The sequence below is a fragment of the Papaver somniferum genome, chromosome 8 (assembly GCF_003573695.1).
Source record: "Papaver somniferum cultivar HN1 chromosome 8, ASM357369v1, whole genome shotgun sequence".
Lineage (NCBI taxonomy): Eukaryota > Viridiplantae > Streptophyta > Magnoliopsida > Ranunculales > Papaveraceae > Papaver > Papaver somniferum.
Window position 1 is genome coordinate 29,677,551 of NC_039365.1, and position 23,235 is coordinate 29,700,785.

Below are 23,235 nucleotides of genomic sequence, written 5' to 3' on the forward strand. Positions count from 1 at the left end.
TTTTTTTTTTGAACCCGGGCGAACGTATAATCTCCGTCCCACACACCAGGCGTTGCTATAATTCACGCCCCATACAGGCGTTATCTTTATCAACGCCCCATACCAGGCGTTATCTTTATCAACGCCCCATGCCAGGCGTAATCTTTATCTATGCTGGACGATGAAGCGGACTTTATATCAACGCGCGACCAAATTTACTCGTCACCCGCTACGCCACAGGACGGACTAAACCCAAATTTGATCTTTTTTTTTAGTCTTTGGTCTTTAGTTATGCTCGCACCACTGTGGACGCTCTAACATCTTATCAAGTTATACTATTGTCTCTCGCTAGTTTTTAGCCATTCAAATTGTGTGGAGGAAAATTGAGCTGTCATGAATTATTGTACTAGTACAATAATGAATTATTGAGCTGGAATTAGTGAGTAGCAGCAGTAGATATGAATCCCCAATAGGTTGGATATATACACTGGAGACTGGGTTCCAGACAGTAGAGAAATCAAAACCTAATGATCCATATCTACCTTAGCCAGCAAAATAAAATGCAAATCCATATCCTAGCTCAAATCATGTTTCAACAACGACTGCTGGTGATCCAACTCTCCTGCTGGTTAACGTTAGTATCATTCATTGCTGCATTTGGAGAGACAAAGCGAGGAGATTGCCAATCCAAGTGCGGTGATGTTAGTATTCCTTACCCGTTCGGTATAACTGCCGGAGGTGAGGATGATCATGATACTCGAGGAGCAGAAGGGTGCTCCATTCATGGAGTTGGGTATGGCTATAACGTTAACTGTAATACTTCTTATAACCCTCCAAGGCCCTTTATTGGCACAAGTAATAATCTTGAAATATTGGGTATATCAGAAACCGAAATTCACTTAAAAACCCTTCCAGATATCTTATGTTACAATACGTCTGGTGATCTGGTGTTGAATGTATCGAGTGACTACATGGATTTGTTCGATACCTCGTTTACATTCTCAGCCATAAAGAACAGATTATTCTCTCTTGGGTGTGGAGGTTTAGGGGTTACCTTTGGTTACAAGCGGCCTGATCAGATTAAGCCCACTTCCTCCTCGTGTATTTCATGGTGTGACAGTTTGGAAGACGTGAATGAAGAAGCTTGTGACGGTGGTGGGTGCTGCCAGGTTAGCATCGCCAAGGGAATAAAACAAATTGAGGCTGATTTGATATGGGCAATTAATACTTCTGACACAGACTTATTTTCCTTCAACCCTTGCAGTTACACTTTTGTAGCTGATCATGAACGGTTCACGTTCTCTGCATCGAGTCTTATGTCTGCACCGGACAGAGATATTCCTATCGCTGTTGATTGGGCAATAGGGAATATGACATGTGAAGAATCACAAAAAGATCCGACCACTTTCGCATGCCAAAAAAACACTTACTGTAACAATTCAGACAACAATCCCGGGTATCGCTGCACTTGCCTTGAAGGTTACAGGGGAAACCCTTATCTTAGTCCTGGATGCACAGGTATGTGAGTATCTCTCTAGATGAATAAATAATGGATCATAATACGAAAAATCTTTATTTTGTACATGCCTTCCTAATATAGTTGGAGTTCCATCATCGTAGTTGTGCCATTAATTCATGGGGATTTTAATAAAGTGTCACACTTTCAATTTCATGTTTAAAAAAGTGTCACCGTTTTTTTCAGAATTTATTTAGTGCCACACATTTGACCTTTTTCATCAAGTTTTTTTCCAAGTAAAAGTTTACATCCGTTAGTGCATAGGTGGCAGTAGTTCAGCTTAGAAAAAGACATTTACACCCTTGAAACATCTCACTACAGTTCATGTCTTCTTTGGGTCATTTCATCGAACAAATAGACCGCGTTGTGCTCATCCAGCAGCAACAACATCATTTGATTCATTTGCACTTCACAACAGATTCTAGTGTCAAAAGCAAAAACAAAGTGCATTTCCATTCACATAGATTTCTACAAGTACAAAGAAGCAATCACACTAACATAAAAAACGACGCGCCTAAACTTACATTTTCCTTATTATGTACTTAAAATCACCACTGAGCAGATTTCAGAACAAAAAAAGAAAACACAAAACTCAAAACATAGCTAGGATACTTGGCAGTATCATCAGTTTCGGTTCCATACCTCCAGGTCCTCCACCAAAACTACCTCCACCACTAAGAATGCCTCCGTCTGTTCCAAAACTCTCTTCTTCATCTCTTTCATAACCACGCTCATCAGTTCCTAATCTATTAGTTACTTCTGCTGAATCAGTTACTTTATCCATATTCAGCTGCTGCTCATCTACTTGCAAATTCAGCTGTAACTCACTTCCCTTAGCAACAATCACTAGCACCATCTCATCTTGTATGATTCACCATTGCGACTGCATCTTCTCCAATCTCTAATTCAACTCAATCCTATAGCAACAATATTCATATCTGTTTATCTTTCTCTGCAACCATCACCTTCAGCTCAGCTCAACACATCAGCTCTCCACATTAACATAGCCTCAACATCTATTCCTTTCAACTCAGACATCCTAAGATTATCAAGGTCAACAATATCATCCATTTAATTCTTCAATTCAAAATTAATACAATAATTACCTAAACTCTATAACTCATCACAGTAACAGAAATTCAATTCAATTGATTGAAGAAAATTACCTCAGACCCAAACTCTAACCTCTTACAATTAACCAATCTTCACTGCTAGCTCGGTTCGGCTTCAACCAACACCAAATAGCCATCCCAAATCCTTCCCTGAGTTCTTCTCATGAAACCCTATATTTTCACTGCAAACAAAGATTCAATCAATAAATCCTTCTCCCTTCCTCGTAACAGTAAAAACCCATTATCAATTGATCGATTTTGTGGTCAATTTCTCACAAACCCAAAATTCTCTTCAGTCAAAATAGAACCCTCACCAATTCATAACTCCACAATTCCATCTCCTTCATCATTCATGCAGTTCAGTAACTAATTCCCTTTATTCAAATCCAGAAACCTTAACTAAGTCTTTGATTTACTTTTCTCCTGAGTTTGAAATGAAACCATTAGTGAGAAAATCAAACCCTACTTTCAATTTCAAACTCAGAAGAAAAATAATGAAAGGAAAATTTTAATCTCAATTTCAAATCCTGATGGAAACCCATTAGTCAGATATGATTAGAAAACAAAAAACCCATTAATCCGACCAAAATCAAAGCCTAATTTCAATTTTAACACAATCTGCAGACCCTAATAGGTTCGATCTACAGCAGCAACTCCATCCTCTTCATCCCGTGCTCAAACAATCACAACAGCATCACCGACAATCAACTCTTAACGTTTCTCTTAAGTTTCTGATATCATAATCACAAAATCTTCTCACGGAAACACGAGAAGAGAAGAACAGGGGAAAGAGGAAGAATAAAGAACTAACGGGGAAAGATGGTGAACCCGTGACTAGTATAATAGGGTTTTCAAGGGTAAATATGTAAATCGCGACAGATTATTTTGACCGAGTCAGCGGAAAAGACCAAGTGTGTGGGTCTTGACGGAAAAACTAACAGTTGTGGCATTTAATAAACTCTGAAAAAAACAGTGGCATTTTCTTGAATCAGGATTTGCAAGTGTGGCAGTTTGTTAAAAATCCCTTAATTGATTCAAATCTATATTGTTTGCAATTCTATAAAAGAGCTAACGTATGGACGACTGTGCATGGGTGCTACGTTGCAGAGGTGAATGAATGTGAGGATCACAACAACAATCCCTGTGCAGGGATATGCATCAATACGAACGGAAGCTTCAGTTGTGCATGTCCAAAGGGCAGTCATGGAGATGGGACGAAAAATGGGACACGCTGCACCAGAGATACTGAACAATTTCCACTGATAACGGTTACTCTTGGTACATGATCTCCTCTATTTGGTGCATCGTTCTGTCTTATATCTGAAACACGAATTAATTCATATCGTAAATGCTTGCAGGTATCGGTTTGGGGTTCTTATTTATAATAATCGCAAGTTCTTGGATACACTTGATCTATAAGAAAAGAAAATCACTCAAACAGAGAGAACAATACTTTCGGCAAAACGGTGGTTCGCTACTAAAACGGCAATTGATTTTAAATGAAGGTGGCGTAGAAACTTCAAAAATCTTTACAGCGAAAGAGCTTAAATCAGCAACCAGCAATTATGATGAGAGTCTAGTTCTTGGTAGAGGAGGCTTTGGAACTGTTTACAAGGGAACCTTATCTGATGGTCGTGTAGTCGCCATTAAGAAGTCCAAAGTGGTTGACCATACTCAAAATGAACAATTTATAAATGAGGTTGTTATTTTAACTCAGGTAAACCATCGGAACGTGGTAAAGCTCTTGGGGTGTTGTCTAGAAGTCGAAGCTCCCTTGTTGGTTTATGAATACGTTCCTAATGGTACTCTCTTCCAACACCTCCATTCCGGACGTGAAGTGCCTTCTATTTCCTGGGAAAGCCGTTTGAAAATAGCAGTAGAAACTGCCAGTGCGCTTACTTATTTACACTCAGCAGCTTCTATACCGATAATTCATAGAGATGTTAAATCCGCTAACATACTATTAGATGAAAACTACATCGCAAAAGTTGCAGACTTTGGAGCATCAAGATTGATTCCTTTGGACCAAACAGAATTAGCCACGGTAGTACAAGGGACCAGAGGATACATGGATCCAGAGTACTTCAATACAAGCCAACTGACAGAAAAGAGTGATGTCTATAGCTTTGGCGTGGTTCTTCTTGAACTCTTGACAGGAAAACAACCCCTTTTTGAAGAGAGGCCTGGAGAACTAAGAAATCTTGCTGCATACTTTCTTTCTTCAATGGGAGAGCACAGACTGTTCCAATTTCTTGAGGCTCGAGTCGTGAAAGAGGCGACAAAAGAACAAGTTGTTGCTGTGGCCGATCTTGCCAAGAGATGCCTTAACTGGATGGGTGATAGAAGGCCAACAATGAAACAAGTAACATCAGAGCTAGAGAGTTTGAGAGGGGCTGAGAATGGTGCATGGACTTGTCAACCAAATCATGAAACAAGACTAGTCTCACCGACTGAACCAAAAGACCTTTATACGGCTCAACTTCTCCACTCCTCATTTAGTGTTGATTCTGGGCAATATAGTTTGGGTGCAGGTATAACACAGCCTCGATGAATATCCCTAGATGATTGTGTAATGTTGGTTATCGCGTAATGTGCTGTTCTTAAGAGTTGTACTCTATTTGGTATTTGTTGTTTTTGGCTTTGGTTGTAATCTCTTGCCTTACTTGTGGCAAGTCTTCTAATATACTAGTATTATTTGGTCGATCAAAAAAATATTTGATGTTGCTTCGTCCGAGAGAATGAGATCTTGTGATACGTGACAAAATGTTTTTCCTAAAATTGGTATAACGCATATGTATAAACCTTTACACATTCGATGTTTATTAGTGCTGAAAGCAGAAATATATTCAAAATCTCTGGCTTGAACTCCTCGTCCAAACACCAGTCGCTGGAAGTAAAAACTAAGAAGGAAAATTTCACTTATATCTAAGAAAACAAATTGGATAAAATGAGTTTCAGTCTAGTGGGACATTTAACTACTTGATTTAGTCTGAAAGAACTGTAGACCGGTCCTAATGTGCATAGAATCTGGTCAAAGTCTAACCCGCTCTTGTTTTGCAAAGTCAAACCCCAGTCAACTCGACCAATTTTAAGCCAGTAAAGAACTAGGTCCATGTCATGTCTATTTTACTAGGGCAAAATGTGACAGTTGGCAATGCTCGGAGCCTCAGCGCTTGACAAATATGCATTCGTGCTTTATTTTACTATGTCAATGCTCTAATTTTCTAGTAGTAGATTACTATCTTCTCTTTCTCTTTAGCGGTCTATTTATTCTGATTCTGATCTGCAGCTGGTAAGAGAAATCTTCTTATGGGTTTTGGTTTGTTTAGATTGTTTAGTTTACTTGTTAGTCATGTGAGTATTTTTATTTTATTTTTGGCACAATTTTCATAACAAATTAATAATCGCATCTTTCATTTGGTTATGAGATATAGTGGTATCACTAAGATGATGGTTAAGTCTCACTGACTAATATTTGAACAGGTGGGTGGAAGGAATAATGGGTGGTGCTCGTCATGTAGTTTATAAGGGACCAAGTATAGTAAAAGAAGTGATGTATGGAGTTAGTCTTGGACTAATTGCTGGTGGTTTATGGAAGATGCATCATTGGAACAATCAGAAGAGAACTAGGGAGTTTTACGATCTGCTCGAAAAAGGCGAAATTAGTGTCGTTGTTGACGAGGATGGAGGAGAATAATCAGTGTATATATCTGTAAGATAAACCAGGTGATCCTGTACTTCTTCAAGTTATGAAGCCAATCTTTAGTAATAGCTTGGACAGCTTCTTTCGGGCATCATTTTGTAGTTTCAAAACTCACAATTGGGAGATTGATTTTTTGTAGTTTCAAAACTCACAATTGGGAGATGGCGTTTTGGTGATGTATTTTTTTATTTTTATTTTTGAATTTTCCGTTTTTTTTCTTCGTTTTCTTTGCTACTTCTAGTAGGCATCTGGTAAACCTGGTCAGGTTGGGGTCCACTATGACCATTTGGGGAGCCAACCTAGACCATTTGGGGAGCCAACCTAGAGAAAAAAATATGATAAAATAATAAATTACCCTTCAGAAGAAGAAACCTTAATCATTTTAAGATAAATATAGAATTATAATCATTCAATTAACAAAACCAAAAATCATTAATTAAAATTTCTTGTAACTAATCTAACTTTGGTACCGTTGGGCGTAGCTATATACTCGTAGTCTAATCTGATGATATAGACTAACTATATACTATCAGAACTATATATGAGTAGCTATACTAATTAACTACTTTTCTGTAGCTTTACTTTACAAAGGGAATACGAAGAGTCATATGCATATACTACTACTAATTAAGTGAAGAGTCATATGCATATACTACTACTAATTAAGTATATAGTTGTTGGGGAGAAAAAAAGGCACTTCATTTCTATCTTAAAGTTGTTACTGTACAATAAACTGAACAGCCCCTTTTATTGGGGTAAAAGCATGAAGAACTAGAATCTTGATAAAACACGTACATAAGCCGGTGTCATTGATATGTTTGGACACCTGTCTTTATGGTGAGTCAGCCACATCAATAGACATATCACATAACACTCCTCCTTGGATGACCACCATTCTATATATGTTGTCTCATTAATACTTTGCCAGAAAAATCTAATCGGGACAAAAACTTGAACGATGGAAGCTTGCTTACGTAACACTCCCCCTTGGGCCACCATTTCTAAGAACGTTGCCTCATTAAAACCTTACCGGTAAAATCCAGTGGGACAAAACCCGGACGAAGGAAAAAGAGTACAACAAAAATCTTAGAACGGTGTTGGACACACGTATGCTGCCTCGTTAAAACCTTGACAAGGAAAACCCAGTGGGACAAAAACCTTGGCGAAGGAAAAAGAGTACAGCGCGTTATAGTGGCGCATTCCGATTCCATATACCAACTTCCGAAAAACTTTAGTCGGCAGAGACTTGGTGAATAGATCAGCATAATTCTCACAAGATTGTATCTTCTGGATATCAATCTCCTTATTTTTCTGAAGGTGGTGAGAATAAAATAACTTCGGCGAAATGTGCTTTACTCTATCACCCTTGATGTAGCCTTCTTTCATTTGTGCTATGCACGCCGAGTTGTCTTCACAAATTGTCGTTGGCACAGTAGTTATGGAAGTCAGACCGCAAGAGATTCTGATGTGTTCGATTAATGACCGCAACCATACACATTCTCTACTTGTTTCATGGAGAGCAATTATCTCGGAGTGATTCGAGGAAGTCGTTGGGATGCTCTTCTTACAGGAACGCCATGAAATTGCAGTACCGCCAACGGGAAAAACGTACCCTTTCTGAGAGATTCCTTTGTGCGGATCTGATAGATATCCAGCATCCGTATATCCTGTTATCTGTGGATAGTCTAAAGAATCTTTCGAGTAGAATAAACCCATGTCAGTAGTACCACGAAGGTAACAGAAAATCTGTTTTACCCTATCCAATGTCTTTTTGTTGGCGCAGAACTATACCTGGCTAATAAATTTACTGCAAAAGAAATATCGGGCCTGATACATTGAGCTAAATATAATAAAGCCCCAATTGCACTTAGGTATGGTACTTCCGGACCAAGAAGTGCTTCATCCTCCTCTTTAGGACGAAATGGATCTCTTTGGGGATCAAGGGATCTTACAACCATTGGGGTGCTAAGCGGATATGTTTCGTTCATTTTAAAACGTTTCAAGATTTTCTCTGTGTAAGTGGATTGATGAACAAGAATTCCGCTTTCATAATGCTCAAGTTGTAGGCCAAGACAAAATTTTGTTTTACCGAGATCTTTCATCTCGAACTCCTTCTTTAAGCATTCAATTGCTTTGGAGAGTTCACCAGGAGTTCCGATTAAATTGATGTCATCTACATATACAGCTATTATTGCAATTCCAGATTCTGTCTTTTTAATAAATACACATGGGCAAATAGGATTGTTTACATATCCCTCTTTTATTAGGTATTCACTGAGGCGATTATACCACATTCGCCCGGATTGTTTCAATCCATATAGAGCTCTATTTAATTTTAGTGAATACATATGACGTGGTTTCCCTTCAGGTAATTTGAATCCTTCCGGAAGTTTCATATAAATATCTGTATCTAGCTTTCCATATAGATACGCAGTGACCACGTCCATTAGATGCATGTCAAACCTTCCATAGACTGCCAGACTAATTAAATATTGAAAGGTAATTGCATCCATAACAGGGGAGTATGTCTCTTCATAGTCAATCCCAGGTTTTTGTAGGAAACCCTTTGCCACTAGTCGTGCTTTATAGCGAACGACTTCATTTCTCTCATTACGCTTTCTTACAAACACCCATTTGTAATCTACAGGATTCACATTTTCTGGTGTCTGTATTGGGCGCCCAAAAACGTTGCGTTTAGAGAGAGATTCCAATTCATCTTGGATTTCCACTTTCCATTTAGGCCAGTCGTCTCTTTGTCGACATTCTTCTATAGAGTGTGGTTCAATATCATCATTATCTGTGGCGATTTCAGTAGCTACTGAGAATGAAAATATATCGTCGACAATTATTGTATTACGATCCCACACTTCTCTGTCGCATGCATAATTTATGGAAATTTCCTCATTCACAGGTACCTGTGTCTCAGCGGAGACTTTATTATCTTCAGGAGGTTCATCAGACAAAGTGGATCGTTCTTTGATTGTCTCTTCAGGAGCACTATCTGTAGCCTCTTCAGGAGCACTACCTTTGATTGAGACAGATTGGCTCTTCCTCTTTCGAGGGACAGAATCTTTTGAACCAATTGGTCGTCCACGCTTCAGGCGTGGCTTTGATGACTCGTTTGCCGCTGGGCTCCCAATTTGTCCCGTCGGTACATCAATCCGAGCTGGAGCATTTCTAGCAGGCACATAGGATTTTTTAATTCGACCAGTATCAATAAATGCATCAGGAATTTGGTTTGTAATATTTTGCAGATGTATAATCTTTTGCACCTCAATTTCAGATTGATTAGTGCAAGGGTCAAGATGAGACAGACTTGGTGTGTACCAAGATATTTCACGCCGTTCTTTTGACGGCTTATTATCTCCCCCTAACGGCGGGAAAAGTGTCTCATCAAAATGACAATCTGCAAATCTGGATGTAAAGACATCACCTGTTAAAGGTTCTAAATACCTTATAATAGACGGTGAATCAAAACCAACATAAATACCAAGGCGACGTTGTTGACCGAATTTAGTGCGTTGTGGTGGTGCAATAGGCACATAAACAGCACAACCAAAGACACGTAAGTGCGAAATATCTGGTTGCTTCCCCAAGACAAGTTGTAGAGGGGAGTATTGATGGCTAGCAGTTGGTCGAAGTCGGACTAAAGCCGCTGCGTGCAAAATAGCATGTCCCCATGCAGAAACTGGTAATTTAGTCCTCATAAGCATGGGTCGAGCAACCAACTGAAGATGCTTTATAAAAGACTCAGCTAATCCATTCTGAGTGTGCACATGTGCTACAGAATGCTCGACATCAATACCAACTGAAAGGCAATAAGCATCAAAAGCCTTAGATGTAAATTCACTAGCGCCATCAAGCCGAATGGACTTAATAGGAAAGTCTGGAGAATGGGCTCGCAACCGAATAATTTGGGCAAGCAGTCTGGCAAATGCAACATTACGTGTTGATAATAAGCAGACATAAGACCATCTAGCAGATGCGTCTATCAATACCATAAAGTATTGAAATGGTCCACAGTGTGGGTGGATAGGCCCACAAATGTCACCATGTATCCTCTATAGGAATGTTGGTGACTCAATAATAACTTTGGTTAAGGATGGTTTTATAACCAGTTTTCCTAGGGAACAAGCAACACAATTCATATCCTTACTTAACAAAAGCTTCTGGTTTTGTAACGGATGCCCATGAGCATTTTGTATTATTCTACTCATCATGATAGAACCTGGGTGTCCAAACCGGTCATGCCAAAGCTTGAATAATTCAGGGTCATTAAACTTCTGGTTAATGACAATATGAGATTCGACTATTCGAATTCTCATAAGATATTACCCAGAAGAGATGGCCTTAAGCCTCTCCACAACGTGCTTCTGGCACGAGGCAGATGAAGTAATATATATGTACTCCATATTATGCTCATCCGTTGTTTCAAGGTGGTAACCATTACGCCGAATATATTTAAAATTCAACAGATTCCTTTGGGATCTGGTAGAATATAAGGCGTCTTCAATAATTAATTTTGTACCTCCTGGTAGAATGATACACGCTCTTCCGGAGCCGTTTATCATATTACTCGAACCCGAAATGGTATTCACATTACCTTTAAACCTCTTCAAGGTTATAAAATATTTATGGGTTCGAAAAATTGTGTTTGTTGTTCCACTGTTAACCAAACAAACATCTCCATCGTCCATTTTGGATAGATTACTTCTGGAATCCATATCCTTCAACACAAATAGACGAGAGAAAATTAAACAACAATACTACCAAAATGTCCACTTATATTACACCAAAAAAATGTGGTATACATCACCAAAAAAGGACACACCCAAAATTACAACAAGAGAAAAAAAAATACAGAAAACACAAGGAAATATACTACAGGGCATAAGGAAGAAACAATTCTACAGCTCATCAAAAGAAAACTGACTAGGCTCGCCACTTTCAAGGTCGACGAGATAATCAGATACATCCAAGTGGGTATCACTGGTACTGGGGGCACTGGCTTCAATTAAATTTGTTTCTATGTCTTCGGCAGGTCGCTTCAGGGACGCCTGATAGAGCCTAACAAAATGTTCTGGCGTACGACAGGTACGCTGCCAGTGATCAGTTAAGCCACACCGATATCAAACACTTTTCTGAGGAGGTTGACTAGAAGAACCCCTTCCCTTTTCTTGCTTCGGTTCCTTTGGTTCCGCAATTTTTAGCGGCCGTTGGTACGGCTGGTAACGGACACCCTTTCCTCGTTCATTTTTGTGGCCCCCACGTTGGTTTCCTTTACCATTTCCATATTTTCCTTTGTTACCATGATTATTTCCTCGTCTAAAATGTGTAGCAGCGTGTGCTTCAGGCACCGATGCGGAACCAACATGACGAGCTTCATGGTTTCTTAACAAAAGCTCATTATTCTGCTCTGCAATCAACAAACAGGAAATTAGCTCGGAATATTCTGTAAATTTACGCTCTCAATATTGCTGCTGCAGGAGCACATTCGAGGCATGAAAAGTTGTAAATGTTTTCTCTAACATTTGTTCGTCAGTGACATTTTCCCCGCACAATTTTAATGTCGAGGTAATTTTAAATAGAGCAGAATTATAAGCTGCCACTGATCGAAAATCTTGCAGCCGCAAGTTCAACCAATCATTCTGAGCTTTTGGAAGTATGACCAACTTCAGGTGGTCAAACCGTTTTTTCATGTAGTTCCATAAAGTAAATGGATCTTTAACTGTCAAATATTCCCTTTTTAAATCATCATGGAAATGATGGTGAAGGAAAATTAGAGCCGTAGCGCGGTCCTGGTTGGACGCGTTGTTTCCTTCCGTAATAGCATGCCCGGGGCCTTTAGCTTCCAAATGAAGCTCGGCATCAAGTGCCCAAGAAATATAATTATTTCCTGAGATGTCAAGACCTGCGAATTTGAGTTTCGTTAGATTTTCCATTTAAGAAAAGTATTCAAAGGAACAACAACTACCTATACTCCCGGTATTTTAGTTGTTGAACAGTAGCAGCTTGGCCGTCGAGCGTCGGGAGCGATTCGTGCTGATAACGTCTTGTAACTAATCTAACTTTGGTACCGTTGTACATAGCTATATACGTAGTCTAATCTGATGATATAGACTAACTATATACTACCAGAACTATATATAAGTAGCTATACTAATTAACTACTTTTCTGTAGCTTTACTTTACAAAGGGAATACGAAGAGTCATATGCATATACTACTAATTAAGTATATAGTTATTGGGGAGAAAAAAAGGCACTTCATTTCTATCTTAAAGTTGTTACTGTGCAACAAACTGAACAACCCCTTTTATAGGGGTAAAAGCATGAAGAACTAGAATCTTGATAAAACACGTACATAAGCCGGTGTCATTGATATGTTTGGACACCTGTCTTTATGGTGAGTCAGCCACATCAATTGACATATCACATAACAAAATTCAATTTTTTCAATTTCTATCCGTATCAAAAGCGAAAACCTAATCAATTACACAAAAAACATTTGAATTCTAATATTTCCTCGGGTTTTGGAAACTTTGTTGAAAACAAATAATTATTAAATCTCTTTAATCCATCCCTTTTAAGAGGAAGTCAAGGATTTATGCACACTTGATTATAGTTGATGTACAGACAGTTTTTAGTGTACACCTATATAAACCGATTATGGGTTTACATAATGAACATCAACCACAATCGGTTTACTCTAGTGCACACATAAACCTGTTCTGGACCCAAATTTGGGTTTATAGAGAAATCGTCAAGAATCGGGGTGCCTTACATATAAACCGATTATAGAAAGGTAGCTATTTCCCATTATTTAAAATGGGTATTCGTGCGTCTATATAATCCTATTAATATTATTAACGATTCTTTTTTTTTTCTTTTTTTTTTTTGAAATTATTGTCGTCGGTCGCTTGTGTATATAAAGAGGATAGCCTATGTTCTATCATACACATCCTTATTCAAGGATATCTTTTTCCATTGTTCATTTTTTCATTTGAAGATGTCAAACCCATCGTCATCAACTACTAACTCATTCAAAGACATACTTGGGGAACGAATTACTCCATTATTAATAGAAGCAATCCAATTGAAAGCATAATTAATAGAAGCAAACGAACTACCACATCATCGTCGAGTGCTGCTATGAAAGAAGAAGACGTACTCAAGGCAAATAAACAAGGACAACACTAATTCCAACTAAGGGAAAGATTGCAGGATGTCGAGGAAAAGTCCGAATGGGTTAAAAATTATTACATAGTCAAGGATCTTCCCGAAGAACATCAACAGAAGAGTATATTTTGGATTCAAGTTTCATTAGGTCCTTTTGTTCGAAAGATGGACGGTAAGTACAAAAAACCACGCTACCAATATGATCCGTCCCACGTTTGTTCAAGGACGATTCACGTTAAGAAATTTTTCTCCAAGTACAACGAGTTTCTCGCTAGGCACAGAGGCGACAGATTTGCGTCACATGATGCTTATGCACACTACGGGAAAAATATACATCTACAACTGGAGTTTTACAACTCTTTGCTAAACATCGTAGAAAGTCCTATGTTTTAGAACTGGTTTCAAAGGAAGAGTTGTCGTATATCATCACTACCAACCCTTGGGAACAAGCGGTTGCGCTAAGAAAACAAACGACAACTCCTTAAGCAAAAGAGTTGTGACGACATTTAGCTATAACAACTTTGTTCCATAAAGGTAGTGACTTATCCTATCACAATTCTCACAAGTGTTGTTGAAGAACACAAAAATATGATAATGAAAAATATTGTTAGAGGGGAGATTCGAACATAAACCTACTATCAACCATCCTTACAATTCATAAGTTTTTGTTTTTTGTGTTTTTTTAATAAAAAGGCATAACAACATTTATAAGAGTTATTGAAGTAAAAATATAGAATGTTGGAAAATGAGGTTGAGGGGATTTGATCCCCAACCTCCTGCATGGAAGTCTACACCACTAACCATACCTACACTATCACAAGTTCTGTCAAGTTTATGGTTCTTTAATATACTAACTTTATGACAACCCTTTATAAGAGTTGTAAAACAAAATATAATGTTCAAAAATAATGCTCAGGTCACTGAGCCGCAAACAGTGTGAAGCCTTCTCTGTAATCAATCACATACATTATACAATAACAATGCACTTCTATAAAAATTTTGTAATGGAATGTTACATTTTATTCGCTTCTGCAAATTTTTATGCACTTCTGCTAATTTTTTTCACTTCTGCCAAATTTTACGACAAAAATTTTCGAGCCAGGTTCAGTATCGAAGTCTACTATGTGTCAGTCCAAGTCATCAACCAGCTTTCCAGATTCAAAATATTGGTCTCACTTCTGCTAAATTTTATTCATTTCTGTTAAAAAAAAATCTTACTTCTGTTAAATTTTTCTCACTTCTGCTAAAAAAATTTGTCATCACTATTCACAACCTTTATAAGAGTTGTCGTAGAGGTATAAACACTTCTGCTAAATTCTATTCACTTCTGCAAAAAATTTCTCACTTCTGTTAAAAAATATTTTGGTCTCAGATCTGCTAAAATTTTCTCACTTCTACTAAAAACTATTTCTATAACAACCCCTACTAAATTCTAGAAATTTAGGCGTTTCGAGATTCGGCAGAAGTATCCAAAAGAGGGTTTGTTTAAGGTTTTATAGAATATTCTGATGGAATCTTACATGTAAATGGATGGATTTATCGTTGTTACACAGTTTCCAGCTTATAATGGTCCACTCAAGGGCAGGTTCAATCTCGGAATCAGGTTATGCATACAGTATGCCAATATAGGGTTTTTAAAGTTTCGGGGAATATTCTGATGGAATCTTACATGTAAATGGATGGATTCATCGTTCTTACCAAGTTTTCGGGTTATAGTGGTCCACTCACAACCAGGTTTCTACCTTGGAGCCATGATATGCATACAATATGCCAGAGTAGGGTTTGTTTAAATTTTTGGGGAATATTCCGAAGGAATCTTACTTGTAACTGGATGGATTCATCGTTCTTAGCAAGTTTCCGACTTATAGTAGTCCACTCCCAGCCAGGATTCGATCTCAGATCCAGGTTATGCATACAATATGCCAAAATAGGGTTTGCTTAAAGTTTCGGGGAATATTCCGGAGGACCTGTCAATGGATGGATTCATCGTTCTTACCAAGTTTTCGGCTTATAGTGGTCCACTCACGGCCAGGTTTCGAACTCGGAGCCAGGGTATGCATACAATATGCCAGTTTGTTTGTCGTTATACCGAATTTAAAGTTCGAATCGACACTAAGCTTCATATTTATCGATTTCGATGATGTATCATGCCAAGATTTAATTCAGAACACTCCTGAAGCTTCATGATTCATAGTTTGTTGGTCGTTATACCGAATTTTAAATTCGAATCGACATTGAGCTTCATATTTATCAATTTCGATGATGTATCATGCTAAGTTTGAAGTCAGAACCCTCCAAGAGCTTCTTGGTTCATATTTTCTATGTCGTTATACCATTTTTGAAGTTCGAATCGATACGGAGCTTCATATTTATCGATTTGGATGATGTATCATGCCAAGATTTAAATCAGAACCCTCCCAAAGCTTCATGATTCATAGTTTGTTGGTCTTTATACCGAATTTGAAGTTCGAATCGACACTGAGCTTCATATTTATCGATCTCGATGATGTATCATACGAAGTTTGAAGTCAGAACCCTCCTGAAGCTTCATAATTCATAGTTTGTTTGTCGTTATACCGCATTTGAATTTCGAATCGACACTAAGCTTCATATTTATCGATTTCGATGATGTATCATGTCATGTTTGAAGTCAGAACCCTCCAAGATCTTCATAATTCATAGTTTCTATGTCGTTATACCATATTTGAAGTTCGAATTGACACTGAGCTTCATATTTATCGATTTCGATGATGTATCATGCCAAGATTTAATTCAGAACCCTCCCGAAGCTTCATGATTCATAGTTTGTTTTTCCTTATACCGAATTTGAAGTTCGAATCGACACTGAGCTTCATATTTATCGATTTCTATGATGTATCATGCTAAGTTTGAAGTCAGAACCCTCCCGGAGCTTCTTGGTTCATAGTTTCTATACCGTTATACCATATTTGAAGTTCGAATCGTCTCTGAGCTTCATATTTATCGATTTCAATGATGTATCATGCCAAGATTTAATTCAGAACCCTCCCAAAGCTTCATGATTCATAGTTTTTTTGTCGTCATATCGAATTTGAAGTTCGAATCGACACTGAGCTTCATATTTATCGGTTTCGATGATGTATCATGCTAAGTTTGAAGTCAGAACCTTCCCGTAACTTCTTGGTTCATAGTTTCCATGGTGTTATACCATATTTTAAGTTCGAATTGTCCCCGAGCTTCAAATTTATCGATTTCGATGATGTATCATGCCAAGTTTGAAGTCAGAACCCTCCCGAAGCTTCATGATTCATAGTTTGTTTGTCGTTATACTGAATTTGAAGTTCGAATCGACACTGAGCTTCATATTTATCGATTTCGATGATGTATCTATTATGGTTGATGAAGGAGGTACAAGGGATAATGAATGATCTAAGTGCCAAAGTACAACTACAGTCACACTGGACTGAGTCTCTCTCTTAATTATTCAATTTCTTGAGTTCAGTACAAGCCCTATGTAAGAGCATCAACGTCTCGACTGACTGCACATGGAAAACACACTGTCACACGATTCAAATTAACTGACTGCTAAATAAAATTCGCTAACCTGACAATCAAAGCTAATCATTACATAAATAACAACTAACTGCATCCCAAAATAGATAAGGGCATCCATCTTCACAGGTACATGACAATACCCCGATCTTCAAAACATCCCTGTCCTCAAGGATGAAACTTAGGAAAATGGGATTTCACATTTGTCGTATCCTCCCATGTGGCATCTGCTGCAGTTGAGTGAGACCATTGGATTAACATTTGAGGAATGGCAGTACGTCCTCTGGTGATTTCTCTGGTGCCCAGCAATGCTACAGGTTTGAGAATGATTTCACCATCACCGTCAGTCTGAGGGAGAGTTGGAGCAGTAATAACAGCTGAGCCAATGCGCTTATTCAACTGTGAGACTTGAAACACGAGGTGAATCTGAGAAGAAGGAGGTAGTTGCAGTTTGTAAGCTACCTGGCCAACTTTGGCAATGACAGAGAATGGGACAAAATATCTTGCTGAAAGTTTGAAATTCCTGCGCAGAGCAATGGAAGATTGTGGATAAGGTTGGAGCTTCAAAAAGACCAAATCTCCCACCTCAAACTGTTTATCTGTTCTCTTTTTATCAGCAAAAACTTTCATCCTTTCATGGGATTTGTGTAGAGAATCCTTTAAGAGTTCCAACATGGTATCCCTTTGAGCTAAGTAATCTTCAACAGCAACCACATAAGTAAGAGCTTCATTGGGAAAGGCAAGATGTGGAAGGGAGTAGCTGTACAATGCCTTGAATGGTGTCATGTTTATGCTGGTGTGGTGATTTGTATTGTACCAGAATTCAGCCAAGGGCAGCCATTTGAACAATTGCTTGGGCTGGTGGCCTGTCATGCATCTGAGATAATTCTCCAAGCATGCATTCACTCTTTTAGTCTGGCCATATGATTGAGGATGATATGCAGAACTCATTTGTAAGATGGTGCGCGTTGCTTTGAACAATTCTTGCCAGAAGTTACTGGTAAAAATCTTGTCTATATCTGACACAATGGAAGTTGGCAGACCATGTAATTTTAAAATATGAGTAAGGAACTCATGAGCCACAGTGGAAGATGTAAAAGGATGTGTCAAGCCAATAAAATGGTTATATTTTGTAAGTCTATCAACCACAACAAGGATAACATCATTTTTACTTGAAATTGGTAATCCCTCTATGGAATCCGTTGTGATATGCTGCCAAGATTGTGAAGGAATTGGTAGAAGTTGTAGTAAACCAGCAGGAAAGATGTGTTCACCTTTATTTCTTTGGCAAACATCACACTGACTAACCAACAATAACATCTCCTTCTTGAGACCCTTCCAATAAAAATGTCTCTTGGCCCTGATATAACTACCTTGCATTCCTGAATGTCCCCCTACTGCATAAGAGTGAATTTATTTTAAGATGGTATATATGAGATTGTTAGTGGTACCCACATCGATTCTACCTTGATATCTCAAAATGCCATCTTCATAAGTATAGTGATGAATAGAGGAAGGAGCCACTAATAGCTGAGGGATGATGGTTGTGGCCCATTCATCATTGTCATAACTCTGAATAACTTCTTGAACCCATGTAGGTGTAGATACAGACATGGTCGTGCATTGAGAATGAGTAGGAAGCCTTGAGAGTGCATCTGCAACTTTGTTCTCCATGCCTTTCTTGTAGTGAATTGTATAATTAAACTCCAACAACTTCATAAGCCATCTTTGTTGTAAAAATGTGTTGATCTTCTGGTCCATGAAGTATTTGATGCTTTGCTGATCAGTGTTAATTACGAAATGGTGGCCAAAAAGATAGTGTCTCCATTTGGTAACTGCCATGAACAATGCAAGAAGTTCTTTTTCATAAGTAGAAAGGCCTAATGATTTAGGCCCAAGAGGTTGGCTGTAGAAGCTAATAACCCTGCCTTCTTGCATTAGAACAGCTCCTACACCTACAAAACAAGCATCTGTTTCTAGAACAAATGGTTTAGAAAAACCAGGGAGCACCAAAACTGGAGTAGTACACATAGCTTGTTTAAGTTTTTGAAAGGATTCATCTGCACTTGGAGACCATTAGAAGGCATACTTTTTCAAGAGATCAGTAAGTGGCTTACTAATAAGGACATAATGCTTGACAAACTTCCTATAATAGCCAGGAAAACCCAGAAAACCCCTTAACTCTTTAAGACAAGTTGGTACAGGCCATTTCTTCATACAATCAATTTTTTCTGGGTCAGCATCTACTCCATCTACTGTTATAATGTGACCCAAGTATCCCAAGGATGACTGAGCAAAGCAACACTTGGAGAATTTAGCATAAAGTTGGTGACGTCTTAGTAAGCCAAGAACTAAAGAAAGATGTTGTACATGCTCTTCAAGTGATTGGCTGTAGATAAGTATGTCATCAAAGAAAACCAATACAAATTTTCTTAATTAAGGACCAAAAACTGAATTCATAAGAGATTGAAATGTTGCTGGTGCATTAGTGAGCCCAAATGGCATCACTTTGAACTCAAAATGACCATGGTGTGTCTTGAATGCAGTTTTTTGAATGTCATCTGAAAATAATCTGATTTGATGATACACATATCTCAAATCTAACTATGTGAAAAACTTAGAACCATATAATTCATCTAAAAGTTCAACAATGACAGGTATAGGGTACTTATATTTGATTGTGAGATCATTGAGCTTCCTGTAATCCACACACAACTTCCAAGAATTGTCTTTCTTCTTCACCAAGAGAATATGAGAAGCAAAAGGGCTGTGACTGTCTTGAATGATACCAGCATTGAGCATTTCTTCCACCAAGGATTCAACCACCTCTTTATGAATGTGAGGGCATTTGTATGGTCTTAGATTGACTAGCTGGGCACCAGATTTGAGGGGTATTTTATGATCTAGTGATCCCTGAGGGGGTAACTGTGTTGGTTCAGCAAATACATCAGAGAACTGATCTAATACATCTTGTACTGGTGTGGGAATGGGTGTACTAGGTAGTTCAGCTGAAATGGCAAAAAATTGGCCCACAAAAGTTGGTGTATTGTTGTTAATGAACTTTTGAACAACTTGACCACTAGCCATCATAAAGGAGAGTTTATTAGAGATACCAGTTAGGGTGATATTGGTGCCCAAGTGAGTAAAGGAAATAGTTAATTTGGAAAAGTTAAACATTACATCACCTGTAGTTTTGACCCAATCAGCTCCCAAAACAATGTCACAACCTCCCAAAGCGAGGACATGAAAGTCAACTTTGAATTTATAGTCCTGCATCTGCCACTCCATTTGTTGACAAACCCCAGAACTTGCAACTTTTTCACCATTGGCCACTGTGACTAGTAAATGAGAAGTTGGTATAACATTGCAGAACAACTTCTTAGCAAGAGTAGCATCTATAAAACTATGAGTGTTGCCTGTGTCCGCAAGAATCACAGCTTGTTTTTTGATATCCCCCAAAATTCTAATTGTCTCAGTACTATGAAGCCCATTGAGAGAATGGAGAGAGATTTCCATGTTTGTTTCCACCACAGGATTAGGTTCTTCTTGCACACTGATTGGAGAGTTGGTATCTTGAGGTGTATCTTCCTCAGCAAAAACCATATAAAGCTGCTGGCTCTTACATTTGTGTCCATAGACATATTTATCATCACAATTGTAACATAAGTTTTTTAGCTCGCCGTTGAGCCAATTGGTCTTGGGTTAGGCGTTTAATGGGTGGTATGCAAGTTGATTTTTGGATATTTGTGGGTATTGATGTGAAAACCACCGGAGTTATGGTAGGTTTGAAAGTAGACGGTTTACTAAAATAAGAAAAAATAGTTGGTTGTTTATTGATCAGGGATTTTGATGGTGAGATGAGGGATTGTTTTTGAAGTCCGTCTAAAAAGAAAGCTTGGGATAAGGAAATGGGGTTATGCATACGAAGTTAATTTCTAATCTCGAGTTTCAGGCCACTAATGAAACTCAGTATGAAATATCCTCATCTAAAGAAGGGTTTTCTGCAATCATTAATGCCTTGAGTTGTTCAAAGGTTTGAAAATAGGATTATTTGGTTTTTGGTACTCAGTTTTTCGCCTAAATCTGGGTTTGGTCCAACATTTGTCCAGCCTTTGCGTTTGGTCTAAAGACCAACGTTGACTGTAGTTGACCAAGTTAAGTGTAATTTTAAGTATTTAATTTAATAAAACTAGTAATGTAATTTTGTTGTATCTATGACATTGATTCAAGTTCACGTGGACGACTAAGATTCTTTTTACTCTTTCATTATCTTTCTTCTCCTCAGAAAACCGACGACTACCCATTTTCTTCCCGCAAATCGTGTTCTTCCCCCATTCAATCTCTTCAAATATTGTGATTAGTAGAAAATAAAAATCTGAACAAACCCATTGAAGAAACAGTCCATCAAAGTGAAAAGCATAATCACCTTGGTGGGTTCAACATCAGATTAGTTGAATCTGATACAAATATTAATTGAATTTCTGGATCTGAATCAAATTAGGGAAAAAACGGTTCTCTGCCATTGATAATGATGGTGAAGGCCGTTGATTGAGTCCTTTCTTGTTTATATTAATTCAACTCAAAAATATTCATACAATAAACCAATAAATTTTGCATAAAAACCTCATCCAATTTAATTGCTCCATCTTTAATCCCATTAATCTCTGCGAAGCCCATTTTTCTTGTTTATATTAATGGCTCATCTTTAATCCCATTAATCTCTGCAAAGTCCCTTTTTCTTTCTCACCCAATTTCATCACTAACCCATCAAATTTATCCAACACAACTTGTACGGCATCAAGAGCAGCTTCAGCTTCTCTCATTATATCTCTTCTCTAACATATGCAAATTTCAGATTTAATTCATCAATCTCTTTATTCTGATAGAAACTTGGTTCTCCACTAAACTTCCTCTCATTGTTTGTGAAATGGGTTTCAGGAATTGAACTGAATCGAGGTATATAAGTGTAAAATTTTGAAATCGGTGATGAATTTGGGTTAGAAATGTATGAATTTGAGAGTAATGAAGAAATGGGTTTTGGTTTTTTGGAAAATGGGGTTCTTAAAAGTGATTTACAAAGATAGAGTTTTGGAATTTGATTCATTTTTCTTTTCAGAAAAGAAGGGGAACTGAGAGAGACGAATTCTGTTCTAGAACTCATCAATGGGGGTTTTTGTTACGCAGTTGGAGGCAGAAGAAGAAGAAGAGTGGAGTTAGGTCAGTGGGATATTTAATCATGACCATCTGATTATTGGTTTTAGTACGACCGTTGGATTTGTAAACTCAGTTTTATTTATTTATTCTATAAAATTGATTATTTATTCTACAAAATTAATTAAAATTTTGGTCAATGACAGTCAGTTATGGTCAATGTTGGTCTTTAGACTGAACGCAAAGGCTGAACAAATGTTAGACCAAACCCAGTTTTAGGTCAAAATATAAGTACAAAAACCAAATAACCCTTCAACAGTAGTGATTTGTGTTAATTTATTGAAACATCCCACATAGTTATCATTAGCTAAATCTTCAAATCGACGATAGAAATGGTTAGAAAATTCAGACCAGGGGACAGATTTTTTACCGGAGCAATAGTCGAAAAACCAAGAATTAACACGACCATCCATATACATGGAGGAAAATTCAGTTTCTTGAGAATCATCCATGGGGTGCATCTGAAAGAATCTGTCGCATTTCCTCAGCCAGCTTCTAGGATTCTCGCCATCAAATCTGGGAAAGTCAAGCTTAGCTGGTTTAAGAGCATTTGCAGGAGTACCCTTAATGATTCCTTTATGAGAGTGACTAGACTGTGGAGAGTGTTGTTCACCAGCTTCAGATCTGGGTTAGTTTTGTAGAATCTTTAAAGTGTCTTCTGAGAGTTGTACGAGACGATTCATTAATATTTGACGTGCTTTAGCATCATCTTCACGTTTTGCTTCAACTTTAGTTTGGATCTAGTGAGATTTATCATCAGACGTGACAACTCCTTTGTTATGTGGTCAACATCTTTGATCGATGGACCGTCGGTCATTTCAGAGTACGAAGATCTACTGGGTGATACCACTTTTATGGTTGATGAAGGATGTACAACGGATAATGAATGCTCTAAGTGCCAAAGTACAACTACAGTCACACTGGACTGAGTCTCTCTTAACTATTCAATTTCTTGAGTTAAGTACAAGGAGGAAGCGAGTATAAATACTACACAAACCCTAACTAA

General features: G+C 38.0%; 2 protein-coding genes across 3 annotated transcripts; one reads left to right on the plus strand and one right to left on the minus strand.

Moving 5' to 3' along the window:
• The first annotated feature begins 431 nt into the window (after nucleotides 1-431).
• Nucleotides 432-5,346, plus strand: LOC113304722 (wall-associated receptor kinase 5-like). Of its 2 annotated transcripts, XM_026553864.1 has the most exons (4): nucleotides 432-1,148; nucleotides 1,244-1,497; nucleotides 3,715-3,885; nucleotides 3,966-5,346. In XM_026553864.1, the coding sequence occupies exons 1-4, from the start codon at nucleotides 1,114-1,116 to the stop codon at nucleotides 5,156-5,158; spliced, it is 1,653 nt and encodes a 550-aa protein (XP_026409649.1). In that variant the 5' UTR covers nucleotides 432-1,113; the 3' UTR covers nucleotides 5,159-5,346. The 2 variants fall into 2 exon arrangements, with proteins under 2 accessions (XP_026409649.1, XP_026409648.1); XM_026553863.1 differs by having other exon boundaries at nucleotides 432-1,497.
• Nucleotides 5,347-11,439: 6,093 nt separating this feature from the next.
• LOC113305331 lies at nucleotides 11,440-12,252 on the minus strand. The gene is made up of 2 exons (XM_026554388.1): nucleotides 11,803-12,252; nucleotides 11,440-11,721 (listed from the first exon to the last, which is right to left on the minus strand). The coding sequence occupies exons 1-2, from the start codon at nucleotides 12,250-12,252 to the stop codon at nucleotides 11,440-11,442; spliced, it is 732 nt and encodes a 243-aa protein (XP_026410173.1).
• Nucleotides 12,253-23,235: the final 10,983 nt, after the last annotated feature.